Source organism: Camelina sativa, chromosome 6 (assembly GCF_030686135.1).
Source record: "Camelina sativa cultivar CO46 ecotype springtype chromosome 6, ASM3068613v1".
In the NCBI taxonomy this organism is placed as follows: domain Eukaryota; kingdom Viridiplantae; phylum Streptophyta; class Magnoliopsida; order Brassicales; family Brassicaceae; genus Camelina; species Camelina sativa.
In genome coordinates, this window is record NC_141885.1 from 12,728,716 (window position 1) to 12,742,823 (window position 14,108).

At 35.5% G+C, this 14,108-nt stretch overlaps 3 protein-coding genes and 1 pseudogene across 4 annotated transcripts; 2 read left to right on the forward strand and 2 right to left on the reverse strand.

Moving 5' to 3' along the window:
* The first annotated feature begins 624 nt into the window (after positions 1 to 624).
* LOC104790717 (uncharacterized) lies at positions 625 to 1,449 on the forward strand. The gene is made up of 2 exons (XM_010516492.3): positions 625 to 1,090; positions 1,195 to 1,449. Exons 1-2 carry the CDS (start codon positions 664 to 666, stop codon positions 1,296 to 1,298), a joined length of 531 nt encoding a protein of 176 aa, XP_010514794.1. The 5' UTR covers positions 625 to 663; the 3' UTR covers positions 1,299 to 1,449.
* An 816-nt stretch (positions 1,450 to 2,265) lies between these two features.
* Positions 2,266 to 3,441, reverse strand: LOC104790718 (uncharacterized). The gene is made up of 2 exons (XM_010516493.2): positions 3,194 to 3,441; positions 2,266 to 2,505 (listed from the first exon to the last, which is right to left on the reverse strand). The coding sequence occupies exons 1-2, from the start codon at positions 3,403 to 3,405 to the stop codon at positions 2,442 to 2,444; spliced, it is 276 nt and encodes a 91-aa protein (XP_010514795.1). The 5' UTR covers positions 3,406 to 3,441; the 3' UTR covers positions 2,266 to 2,441.
* Positions 3,442 to 6,300: 2,859 nt separating this feature from the next.
* On the forward strand, positions 6,301 to 8,148 carry LOC104698845 (arogenate dehydratase 4, chloroplastic pseudogene; annotated as a pseudogene). Its single transcript, XR_015558962.1, has one exon. The product of XR_015558962.1 is annotated as an arogenate dehydratase 4, chloroplastic pseudogene (transcript).
* Positions 8,149 to 11,438: 3,290 nt separating this feature from the next.
* Positions 11,439 to 13,510, reverse strand: LOC147942502 (uncharacterized). The gene is made up of 4 exons (XM_087456089.1): positions 13,279 to 13,510; positions 12,675 to 13,173; positions 12,228 to 12,510; positions 11,439 to 12,176 (listed from the first exon to the last, which is right to left on the reverse strand). The coding sequence occupies exons 1-4, from the start codon at positions 13,508 to 13,510 to the stop codon at positions 11,439 to 11,441; spliced, it is 1,752 nt and encodes a 583-aa protein (XP_087312215.1).
* Between the last annotated feature and the right edge of the window lie 598 nt (positions 13,511 to 14,108).

Below are 14,108 nucleotides of genomic sequence, written 5' to 3' on the forward strand. Positions count from 1 at the left end.
ATTGAACAAAATATTCAACGACAAATGGATACTTTATAATCTAAAAATTCATCAAAAGTATAGCAATATGTATTTTAAAATGTAAAAAAATATATAATTATAACATATTGTTTATAAATATATAGATAATTTGTTTTATGATAACCATTTAAAGTGTTAATAACAAAAAAAGAGAAAAATAGAGAAAATAAGGAGAGAAAGAAGAGAGGGGCAAAATTGTCCAACTAACAATGACACCTAAGCAACAAACTTAAGAAAGTATAGCAAATTTGTAAAGTGGGTGTGGGTGCAACAAATTGAACCCAAATTAGGTGCAACAAGTTGAACACAAAGTAAGTATGGTGCAATAAACCCTTAATTCAATAACAAGTGATTTTAAAAATATCTAAAAAATTTCTAAAAATATTAAGCTCAATATCTCCTCTTATTTTCAACTTTACATGTTACCATTTTAAAAATTAAAATTTTAATGAATTTGATAAATAGCTTTTTTATTGATTGTATTGTTCAAACACAAAATAATAACATAAAACATTTTAAAAAAAAACTTTGATTCCGAAATAGAACGATGAACTGTATAAAACTTCAAATGTGAAATAATATTATTTCTTTTTTGGAGAAAAAAAAAATGAATTTCTTTCAGAGAATTAGCTTAAGAACTTTATGTATGTAACTTTTGTTTGGTTGGATTACCAAAAAATCACTCTCAGTGTAAATTACTGTGCAAAGCAGAGAGAAACAGAGATGCAAGAAATCCTCAGCCAAATCCTCCTCCTTGTTCTTCTCCTCTTCTTTCTAATTTTCTCACCTTCCACACAAAACCCACAACAACAACAACAACAAGGATTATACTACTGTGGTAACACTCCAATCCCAAACCCATCTAATATCATAACCTGCAGGTCTGGAGAACTCTACTTCAAAACCTCAGCTGGTCTCTTCCATGTCTCCGGAACAGAGGAAGTTAAATTAAGAGCTAGGGTTTCTATGGAAGTCGAAGGTCGCATACCTGATTTATGCATCGCTTGTGAGAGACCAGATGGTAACTGTGGTGTTGCTCTAAGATGTCTCTGTCATCCTAAAGAATGCAGTTAAGTCTTGAGCTAAATCTGAATTTACCAATGTGAGTGAGATTCATCTCTCTGTTTATTGATGGGTTTTTTGCTCTGTTTCTTTGTGGGTGACTTTTGGCAGAGAATAAAGTTGTCAATTTCGGAACAAAGTCTCGAGCTTTATCTGGTAACACGCAGCAGCTTCTTCCACTTGTGTCCATGGCTTTGTTTCTTATGTGGTTTTGAGATGTATATTGTTTGATCCTTGTGTAATTGAGTCTTGGGATTTGTGTTTATGTATCCGTTTCGAATACAAATTTAGATATGTAATCTATGGTTGTTGTTTCAATGTATGGTGGTACCTGGAAATGAGTAATACATCTGGGGTTAGAATTGAGATGGATTGGAGCTTATGGATTTCATACAAAACCAAAAACCAAACTGAACAACAGCTATGATAGTAAAAGATATCATTTTTAGGTGGAAGCTGTTGTGTTGGAGGATACAGATGTGCAGAACCAAGAAGTTAGAATAAGCCCGAAGTAAGAGAGTTGGTTTTAACCACTAAAGGAGCTAGCTTTGCTTTTCACATGTTGGTCCACTAGTTTTAGGATCCGAGTGGCATAGACTATAACGTGCCATGAAAAGATTAGGAGATGACGTTAAGGTTTGGGTAAACACGGCTGATAGATCCAGTCCATGACTTGCAAGTCGGACTTGTTAGTGTAGAGAAATGAGCAGTAACATAGCACTATACAGTCTGAGATAATATGCTGTTGAAAGATGTGGTTGTGTCATTAGTTGTGCGAGCGCTATAAGAGACATATAATATCAACTTGGAGATCCCAATTGATCAATCTGTCTTGAGTAGGGTTTCGATTTGGCGCAAAAGATTCCAACGACCTTAATGAAAGACTCTTAAGAGCTTAGACTGAAAGGTATAGCTGCGGATGGAGAGGGACCAAATATTGGATACAGATGAGCTGAGTTTCAAAGTCTTTTGAAAGCCTAAGAATAATATGGCCAAGGATTTATATCCACAGAGATCCCCCATGAAGATATTTCTCACTACAAGAGTACAACTAAGGCATAAAGACAAAAATGATCTTTGACACTTTGAGCAATATATAGGTAGTTTTTTAATAACGCATATAAGTTTTTTATATATAGGTTTTTATTGGAAATGATATTGTTTATGAAAAGCAAGCCTCTATGTTTGAATGGTCTTTTTATTGAACTTCCACGAAACAACAACACTTCTTAGTAAAGGAACACAAGGAATGTAGTAAAATATAGTGATATTTGCTTAGCAAAAAAAAAAATATATATATATATATATATATATATAGTGATATGAATATTGGTCTCTACTGCATGAGTCTCCTTTGATCAATTTCTCTTTCCTCGAACCTCAGTTTCCTCATTGTACGTATCATTCTTCCCATGTGAATTCCTGACCATGTACAAAATACTTGAAACTTAGAACAAAGCAAAACTTTTACTATTTATGTATGAAATTTCAAATTCAAGACATAAGTGTGACAAACAGGAGTGTTAATTTGGATCAAGAATCCACATGTTAACTATAAATGTCATAACATGGAACGGTTTAGTTCTAAAGGTTCAACAAAAGATTTAAGTCTTTTGAAGTTAGTCTATCATGCCAAACAAACATGCAAAATCTGTTACCACGTTGCAAAGATGATTGTATGGTGCGTGTCTAGTTTGTTAAAACGATCATATGTAATCAGTAAATTATAAAAGAAGTAATGTGTTAGCGTAAAATATCCCACATCGGAAAAATGTAAGGGATTTAAGTAATACATAAAGGATTAGGGCTTCTCCACTCATTGCCAATTGGTTTTGAGTTGGAAGCCCATAATATAGCCCGAATTTAATATGGTATCAGAGCCAGGTTGTTTCTTGGGCCACTCGTGGATGTTGTTCCCACATATGCCTATGCTTCAGATGGTCATGCCTGAGCATGAGGGGGGTGTTAGTGTAAAATATCCCACATTGGAAATATGTAAGGAATTTAAGTAATATATAAAGAGTTAGGGCCTCTCCACTCATTGCCAATTGGTTTTGAGTTGGAAGCCCACAGTAAAGCTCGAATTTAATACAATGAAAACAAAGTGTACCTTGAACTGGTTTTTGGAGGGGTAGGACCACCACATTTGATCTTGCAATTTTCAAAGCAATTTCCATCTGAATCAGTGCAATTGCGAGAACAAGACCGAAAGCAACCTATCCAAGTCCTTCCATGTCTATGTTTATGAATATGTCTTGCTTCTCCTCCTATTGCAGCAATCATCACCAACATTATCACCGTTATCACAATCCATTTTGCCATTTTCTTTTTCTTTTGAAAACAATCTTTTGTTTTGTTTTGTTCGTTTGCCTTATGATGAATCGTTAGGTTCTATTTATAAAATGTTTAGTACATTTCTATAGAAAGTTAGTTTGCTGGTCAATTTGAATTGGTTTTCTAACAAATTTGGATTTGAATACATCTTAAATGATTTTTATTTTCTACTTACTTCAAATAAAGATTCCATCTCTCTAGGTAAGATTTAACAAATCTATATATACATTTTTGATTTACATTTTGGATTCTATCTTTTTATTTGTACTTATTTACAAAGTTAATCTCTAAACAATTTCCAAAAATAGAATTATTTCAGATTTTGTTTCCTCAATATTTTACATTCCATTCCAACTAAAAAGATTACAGCAAAATAAATATGGAAATAGAAACTAAGATATATTTAACCACATCTTCTATTGTGTTTTGAAGATATTCATGCAAACAAAGAACACAACAATTTGATTGCCATTTTGTTTTCCAAAAACTGTGAGATTTTATTCTTTACTAAAAATAACTTTGATTCATATTTATTGAAATATTATAATTAATATGTAGAAACTTAATAAAAAATTAAAATATTACAAATATGTAAAATTTAATATAGTTATATAGTAAATCTTATTATATAAAGTTTGATATCAAAGTTACTCATTAACAAGATCGTGACACATGTTATTTGTTTAATAAGATGTTGACATATGTCAATTATAAATTTACTAAAACATTGAAAAAAACTAAAAACTAAAAAGTAAAAGTTCTAAACGTATTATAGAAAAGAAATCCACTAACTATTAATATTTTTTAATTCTTTCTTTTTAATTTTAATTTAATTAAGTTGTAATATTTTTAGATTTTAGTTTTTGTTCAAAAAAAAAGTTATATTAGTTAGTTAAATTTGATTTCTTATTAGGAATTCGTGATGATTTTAAATATCTTTTTATATTATTTTGAATTTTTTTCTTTAGTTAAGGATATGTAAGTTCAATATTTATTTTTTAATTTTTTAATGTTGTAGTATTTTAAAATTGTTTTTTAATTTATATTTTATATTTCTAAATTATATAAGACTCATATATCATCGTGCTTATAATTTTTAATTTTAATTTTTATTATATCAAGTTAACTATCTTTGAATTTCTCAAATTTTAGTGGGTTGGTCATAAACTCATTGCAATCGTGTAAGTATTTTTTTTTCTTTTTATCCACAATATTTTTTGAATAAACAATTTTAAAGAAATATTTTAGTGGTTATACAAATTGTCACAAACTAATCTTAGTGGTGAAAAGGAACTACGTCAAATTGAAAGTAAATGAACAAAAATTGGTTTAATTTGTTCACAAGGTCATTTTATATGTGGTGATAAGAGCAAACTTTAATAATAAAATATTTTTGGATGTAAGAACATTTTTTACTGGTAAACCATAAAGTAAAATTGTATGTGGATTCTAATAAGATGACGTAGTGACAGGTTATCTCTATATAAAACATGAATAAATTGTGGAACGTTTTTGAAATTTGATAATATTGGTCTTTTGTTGACTAACTATTCGTCTGCTTGGTCCTGGGTTTGATCCACTGTAATATTTTATAATTTCTCTATCTACTCAAAAGTAATTATAAATTAATTTACAAATACAAATTAAATTGTTTTTTAAATGTGTGATAATGTCAAAACATAAATCTATTAGTAGCAGACAATTTTAAAATTGGCATATGGAACGAGTCCTAATCTAATAATTATAAAAAGAACATATTGAAATTAGTAATTTGTAACGCTGGCTTCCTCTAGTGGACCTATCATAAATCCAATATGATAGATCACCGTCCAAAGTTATTTCTTAAAACTACTGTTTCCATTATGGTTCTGCGCATGCACTCACAGATTTGGACGATCGTGTCAAAGTAAAAGAAGGTGAGCTAAACTGTACGTGTTATTCGTGGATATATAAATTCCACATAAGACAACGGAAACCTTGGGCCTAGTCCTACTACTGCAAATGTCTGTATTTTATATTTTATCAAAACTTATCGTATATCTTTGGGAAAATTGTCAATTTCCCCGTCACTTCATCCATGAAACTTTCATTTGTGTTTATTCTCTGTTAACTACGACAAAATTTGAATATGTTATAAGAACTATACAAATCCGGTTAAAAACCACAAATTGTGAGACAGTGTTATTGCGTCGTTAACAAATAATAACTACGATGCCACATATAGCAACAAAACGACGTCGTTAAATACTACAAAAATCAAGACTTGAACCTGACCTCCAATGCCCTCAACGGAATCAAAAACCAGCTAAGCCACATTAATATTTGCCACTCACTCACCCAAATGGTTTAAATGACATACATTTACAAGTTTATGGTTTAAATGACATATATTTACAAGTTCATGATGGCCTATATTTAAAAGTTCATAGTTTAAACGACACTTTTGGAATTAAAACTTCCATTAAAACGATATCGTTTTGTCAGTAACGGAGTGTTTAATGGCACAATAACGTCTGTTAGTAGGTTAATTATCAGATTTAACGTCATGTTTTTTTTGGTTTTGTCAACGAAATTTTATGTTTAAAAAAATTAGTCAACAAAAATTGATGTTTTAAATGGCATACAACAAAGTTCATGGTTTAAATGACCAAAATTAGAAAGTTCATGGTTAAAATAACATTTTTGCCAATTAACTTCATATTCAATAGTTTTTTCAAAGAAAAAGTTACCATCCGTGCTCTAAATAAACACCAATGATACTAACATAAAAGCTAACATTGATTGAAAAATCTATGGACGTAAACCAACAATACAAAACCATGGTAAGAACTAAGAACTAAGAACTAATAACATCGCTTTCACGTAAACCAGTAATATAATATATTTTGCCAAAACACTATTATTATACATTTCACATTTTGTTTAGTTCCAAACTAAAGCTTTAAGAAAATATAATCAAATATAATATATAGAAATTACATGGAAGGTGGTAGGTGAATGATTTTACCGAATTACAAACGTCAAGACTCATTTTGCAAAAAAACAAAACTTATTCTTGTGTGTGTATATAAGACCATCTCTCTTCTCCCTTATCTCTCAGCTTTGAGCTTCTCTCTCAACGAAAGAACTCAAGCTTCTCATAACCATAATTTTATAATACGCCTCCGTTTTGCGATTCTTAACCCTTGTTTTGTCTTTATCATCATTACTAAATCATGCAAGCCGCTACGTCGTGTGATCTCAAGTTCCGATCAACAGCTCCCACAGCTAGGAGGAACAAACGTTTCTCTCACGCGATTCCAAAGCGCGTGTCTGTTACTTGCGGTTATAGGTCGGAGTCGTTTAGCTTCCCTAACGGTGTCTCCGTGAACCGAGCTGATTGGCAAAGCTCATGTGCCATTTTATCTAGTAAAGTTGCTTCCGTTGAAAACTCCGGTGGTTTAGCCGACAAAATCGCCGCCGTTAACGGTCACACGAACGGCTCCGTCAATCTTGGTATCGTCGCCGTTGAGTCCACTAACGGGAAATTAGCTCCGGTACCGGTTCAGCCGTTGACGATTACTGATTTATCTCCGGCACCGTTGCATGGTTCTAGTCTCCGTGTAGCTTACCAAGGTGTTCCCGGCGCGTACTCGGAAGCAGCCGCCGGAAAAGCTTATCCTAATTGCGACGCTATTCCATGTGATCAGTTCGACGTTGCTTTTCAGGCGGTGGAGCTTTGGATCGCTGATAGAGCCGTGCTTCCGGTGGAGAACTCACTCGGTGGTTCAATCCATCGGAACTATGATCTTCTCCTCCGTCACCGTCTCCATATCGTCGGAGAAGTTCAGATTCCAGTTCACCATTGCCTCCTCGCACTCCCAGGAGTCAGAACGGCTTGCGTTTCGCGGGTGATCTCTCATCCGCAAGCCTTGGCTCAGACGGAACACTCTCTCGACGTCCTTACACCACATGCAGCGCGTGAGGCTTTCCACGACACAGCGGCTGCTGCAGAATACATTGCAGCTAACAACCTTCACGACACGGCAGCTGTGGCTAGCTCACGCGCTGCCGAGCTCTACAGCCTCCAGATATTAGCAGACGGTATCCAAGACGATCCCGGGAACGTCACACGCTTCCTAATGCTAGCGCGTGAGCCTATAATACCACGCACGGACCGGCCGTTCAAGACGAGCATCGTCTTTGCTGCACAGGAGCACAAAGGAACCAGCGTCCTCTTTAAAGTCCTCTCGGCTTTCGCTTTCAGAGACATTAGCTTGACCAAGATCGAGTCGCGGCCTCACCACAACCGCCCACTCAGGGTCGTTGGCGACGGGAGCTTTGGCACGGCCAAGAACTTCGAGTACATGTTTTATGTTGATTTTGAGGCGTCGATGGCGGAGCCGCGTGCACAGAACGCGCTTGCGGAGGTTCAAGAGTACACGTCGTTCTTAAGAGTGCTGGGAAGTTACCCCATGGATATGACACCATGGTCCATGACATCCACCGAAGACGCATGACCCCATCGTTAAAGAAAAAAACAAAACAAACCAATAAGTTTATTAAATTATTACGTATTTTTTTTTTTTTTTTTTTGTGAAAATTGTGGTATATACTAAAATGAAACCGTAAATGTAGAGCTCATTATTCACGTGGTGATTAATTAGGTGAAGAAAACAATTTATTTGATTTGTCTGTTACGATATTACCAGATCTCTTACTTAATAATAGTGATGAACATTGTTCACAGAATCTTTTATTCAAGAGTTCCACTATAAGAAAACAGCCAATTTTTGAGGGACGTAATCGTTGGTAAATCCTCGGAAATAGTCGTTTCTGACGAATTACCAAAAATAAAAAGTCATCGGAAATCATTTGTCGGAAATTAGAACTCGTCTGAAATCCGTCGGAAATTTTTGACGGATTTTCAAGGGTTAACTATTTCCAAAAGATTTCCAAGGACGTCAAACTACCGAAGAATTTTCAAGGGCATCACTTTTGCAAGGGTTTTCCAATAAACATGATTTCTGAGGGATTTCCGTGTCCAAGGGTTTTCTGACGACATCGGAGTTTCCGAGGGATCTTATATATAAATTACGAAAATAGAAATTCTCAATAATAAATAGAAATTCTCTATTTTCCCTAAAAATAGAAATTCTCAATAATAAATAAAATAACAATATATATATCAAAAAGCTTAAAATAAATATATAAATATCCTAATACAAAATATATACATCCCAATACATAATTATCTAACTAAATAACAATTTTCATAAAACTAAAATAGTTAAAAAAAATAAACAAATTATTTAGGATCAGGAAGAGGGAATTGTCCAGGAAATTGGGAGGAAATAAAATTTTGAAGTTGGGAGAGTGTTTTTTGGGTGTGGATAAATTGTTCCTTAATCTTGAGGTTTTCTTGCTTCTGTTGCTCGACAGTCACGTCTTTTTCTTGTACGATCTGGTTAAGATCTTGAACTTGTTGAACAAGTACATTGTCCCGAGGAAAAACCGTAGAGACATTCCCATCTCGTGACACAAGATTTCCTAAACCGGGTCTCCGATCCTTGGTTAAAAGAATTTCCTAAGTACCAAAAAAATAATTAATTAGTAATTAGAAATAAATAAAAAAGATAAAACATTATATTCAAATATACCTCAAGACACAATTTTAAAACTAAATCCAATCAAAATCTTTAAACTAATATCAAAATTATTAGAAAAACCTACAAAATTTAAATAAATTAGTAATCAAATAAAATGTCTTTTTTTTTATTTACAAAACTATTTCAAATCCCAAAATATAACAACTTTAAAACTAAATCCAATCAAAATCTTTAAACTAATATAAAAATCATAAGAAAAACCTACACAATTTAAATAAATAATCAACAAATTAATTCTAAAGTAAATTCTTTCTATAACTCTTTCTAAAATTAATTATAAATTAGTAATTAACAAGTAAATAAAATATTTTTTTAAAACCTAATTATAAAGTAAATTCTTCATAATTTTAATTATAAAAACCAAATTCTAAATGAAATTCTTCCTAATTCTAATATAAAATCCTAATTTAATAACAAATCCAATTAGGATCTAATTAAATATATTCAAAAACCTAATACTAAAAAAAATATTAACAAACAAAACTACGAATCATGTATCAAAATCATAATAAAATGAGAAACTTATATGATTTTGTGGAGGAGAAGACCGATGCCGTAGTGGAGGAGAAGCTCGAAAATCAGAGTGGAGGAGAAGACCGGAGAACACCACCAGCGGCGGAGGAAAGACCGGCGGCAAGGCAACGATCGGCAGGGAGGAAGAAGACCACCGGCGGAGGAGAAACAAACGGTTTTAACAGCGCAGTTCGGTTGGGAAAAAATTGTGAGACCGTATGTATATATATAAATCTTTCAAAGGGATATAACCGTCGGAAATTTCTAAGAAATAATTAGGGTTTTGCCGCGTGAATGAAATAATAGGCGGGCATAAATTTTTGCATCGCAAAACCATCGGAAATTAAATACCCTCAGAAATCCGTCTGAAATATTTAGGGTCCCCTCGGAAATCTGTCGCATAGTAATTGTATGTATATTTATTGGCTACTCAACCATTTATTTAACCCAAAAACACACAAAATTCGGAAATTCATCGGAACAGTCCAAATCCCTTGGAAATCCGTCGAAAATATTGTACCCCTTGGTAAACCGTCGGAAATTTCCAAGAACGTTTAGACGGATTTTATTTTTTTATAACTGTTTTATTAAAATTAATTGATTTTAATAGTTGTTTAAAACTTGCCTAAGACATATTGTCAACACAGTTACAATTAGTATCATAATAGATAAAAAAATCACATAGTTTTTATAAATGAAATAAATTTCCACTAAGTTTCAACTATATCTCTAATATCATCTTATAAACACATAAGTGTAGATAATGTAATCTTTCAAGTGTTGTATTTTTTTTGTGGTACAATGTTTCATAATCTAATTAATTGTCAGATATGACTTATTATAGTATTAGACAACACATTAGATGTATCAAAATTACTAAATTCTTTGTATAAATAAAATCCCTAGGAAAACCGTCGGAAATTACCGACAAATTTCAGAGGACGTGGAGGAAATTTCCGACAGATTTCTTAGGACGCGGTTTAAGCCTCGGTAATTCGTCGGAAATTTCCGAGGGTTTTTCTTGGAAATGAGATTTTTTCCTTAATATGACCACATTCGTCTTCCCTCAGACAGCCCTCTGAAATTTCTTACAGATTTCCGACGAAATGTCCGACGGATTTGAGAGACCATATTATATTCTTTGGTTTTCCGTCTCTAATACCAAGACTAATATATATATTTATACATATTTAATATATATATATATATATACAAATACATACGAAATTATATATATAATCGTAACTGATATAATCACAACGGATATAATGGCATAGGTCTCAGTAATCCGTTGGAAACCTATTGGAATTTACCAACGGTCTTCTGTCCCTCTGAAATTCGTCAGAAGTTTTAACAATTTTCCGACGAGTTTCCGATGACCGGGTTTTCGTCAGAAATTTCCAAGATATTACCGACGAAATAACAAATTTTTGAGGGTTTTCTGAGAGTTGTCGTTTCCTTAGAATATCCTCGGAAATATATCGGAAACCTCTTGGAAAATTGTCAGAAATTTCCTACGGATTTTTTCCGTCAGAAATTCCATCCGAAATTGATGTGCTTTCTTGTAGTGTTCCTTTTTTTTTTCAACAAAAGAATTAGCTCAAACGAGCCAATTTGGAGGGAAATTGTTTACAAGCAAAACATGATGCGGAGATACACGCGCTTATCGTGCCAAAGAATCCGCTCGGACATTTGCTGTTCGCGAAAAATGAATCAAAGAAAAAGAAGAGAACTCCTCCCTGTCGATCCGAATGTCATCAAGGTAAGTTGCAAAATCTGGCCATTCATGAGGGGAAGACACCATCTTCACCAAGTCTGAACAGTCCGTAATAAACACCACATCCCGGAAATCATGTCCAATCATGCACCACATCGCCCAAATGAAGGCTTCAACCTCTGCATGTAGCGGGGATAAACTCCGGCGGAAATTAGTAGCTCCGTGTAGTGGCGGCGATCCATGTGACGTGGTACAAAACCATCATGCACCTGCAAAAACATCAGTTGCCTTCCAAGAGCCGTCAACATAACATCTATATATCCTGTAAAATCCGGAGGATAAGTTGGAATAGTTCCTCGAGCCCCAAAAATTGGACCTATAGGAAGGGAGGGAGATTCCCCTACCTCGACCTCCGCCTGAGCCTCTTGCCAGGCTACTGACTCTCCTTGTGCCACTCGGGCAACCTCATCAGGACGTTCATCATGACCTTCAAAAATATAGGCATTCCGGGCTTTCCAGATATACCACATCAACCACGGAAAAGCCGTTACCTGTGAACCCGGGTTTTTAGGACCCAAAAAATGATCGACATTAGTGTATACAGACTCCGTCGGAAAGAGGATCAACCCTACCGGTACATACGCTAAAGCCCAGACCTGACGAGCCGGTGGACACAGAAATATGGCATGATTTATGTCCTCCTCATCCGCCCCGCACCTTGTACAACTGATCTCACAATTCACCCCCCGACGTCTCAAGTTAGCAGAGACCGAAATACAACCCGTCAAAACCTGCCACATGAAGTGCTTTAATTTCGGTGGACACTGAACTTGCCAAACCATGGCCAGAAGAGAAGTAATCTCTGGGCCTAACCCAAAAGCCTAGAAAGTACCCAGTACAGCCAAACGTTCTGTCTCATACCCAGATTTTACCGTATATTTTCCAGTCTTTGTAAAATGCCATCCTAAATAGTCTGGTTTCGAGGAACTACCTAGCGGTATTGCCTCTATCAAAGGGACATCCACATGATCAAAATGCGCAACAAGCATGTCCTTACGCCAAGAGTTTGTGCGACGATCAATGAAATGTAATAAACGAAGATTTGGGTCCTTAAAAGGACCGTTACTTAAAGCTGGTCTCGGGGATTGAGCCGGAACCCAGGGATCATTCCATATTGAAATGGAGTTTTGATGTGAGCAATCCAATGCATACCCCCTGTGTGACCATTTGTGCTCAACCAAAAATTTGCCACTGCGCTAGTGAGTTTTGATGTGATGGTTTTTGGTAAACGAAAACAAGACATCACAAAGGTCGGAACCGCTGTCGCGACAAACTTGATCATCACCTCCTTACCCCCTTTCGAGAGTAACTTGGCTCACCAGCCAGTCGCTCGACTTTGCAACCGATCCCTAACAAATGAGAAAACCTTAGTCTTCGATCCTCCCAAACTCTCTGGGCGTCCCAGATACGAACCCATACCCCCCAGATTGGTTATCCCTAGGACCCTCTGCATCTCTGTCTTTGCCAGCTCATCCACTATGTGTCCAAACTGGATCAAAGATTTCGCAAAATTTATTTGATGTCCCGAAACAGCCTCATATTGCTGTAAAATATCTAAAACCACCCCACATTGGTCCTTATCAACCTTGCAGAAAAACAGACTATGATCGGCAAATAACAAATGAGTAATTGGGGGACATTTATTCGCCACCTTAATACCCGTGATCCGCTTATCCTCCTTTGCCTTCCTAATATTGGCTATGAGGACCTCCGTACATAAGATAAACAAATACGGTGACAGCGGATCCCCCTGTCTCAAACCCCTCTCTGGGACTATTAATCCATTTGGTTGACCATTAAGAAGAACTCTATACTCAACTGAGGAAATACAAAATATGAGCCATGAAATCCATCGTTCCGCAAAGCCCATCTTTCGTAGCAAAGCCTCGACAAAGCCTCACTCAACCCTATCATACGCCTTACTCATATCCGTTTTAATGGCCATAAACTTCCCTTTACATGAATTATATGTCCTCCAGCCATGAAACATCTCCTGAGCAATCAAGATATTGTCCGACATCAACCAACCTGGAACAAAAGCTGATTGCGTTTCCGAGATTAGACCAGGTAACAACGTCTTAAGACGTTGACACAAAACTTTGGAGAGGACCTTATATCCCACATTACACAAGCTAATGGGGCGCATCTCCGCCATCCGTGTTGGTTTGGCCACCTTATGGATAAGGCAAATATGCGTCCTATTTAAGCTCTTATCAAAAACACTCTCAACTAGAAATTGATTTACCATTGAAACCAGATCTGCTTTAACAACCGTCCATGCCTTCTAGAAAAACAAACAGTCATCCCATCCGGACCCGGTGCTTTATCCGAGTGCATCATTAATAGAGCCTGCTTAACCTCTGCCTCTGTGGCTGGGGATATCAACCGCTCATTGTCTGCTGCTGTAATAACCGTGTTGACTTCCCGTAAGGCCTCCTCAAAATTTTCCGAGTTTATTGTAGTGAACAAATCCTCAAAATAGGACACAGCCGTGTCGCAGATATCTGCATCCTCCGTAGACCAAACATCATTCTTGTTATATAGCCCAACAATCCGATTTCGGGCTCGTCGCTGCTTAGTTTGTGCCTAAAAATAATTTGTATTTTTATCCCCTCACACGCATCCACCGATTTCTACTCTTTTGATACCAATGTATCTCCTCATCCCGTTAGACATCCAGTAACCGGGAGTGTAACTCTGAAATTAAACCCGGAGGTGACGCATCATCTGCTTGGGCTTCCTTTAATTGCCTT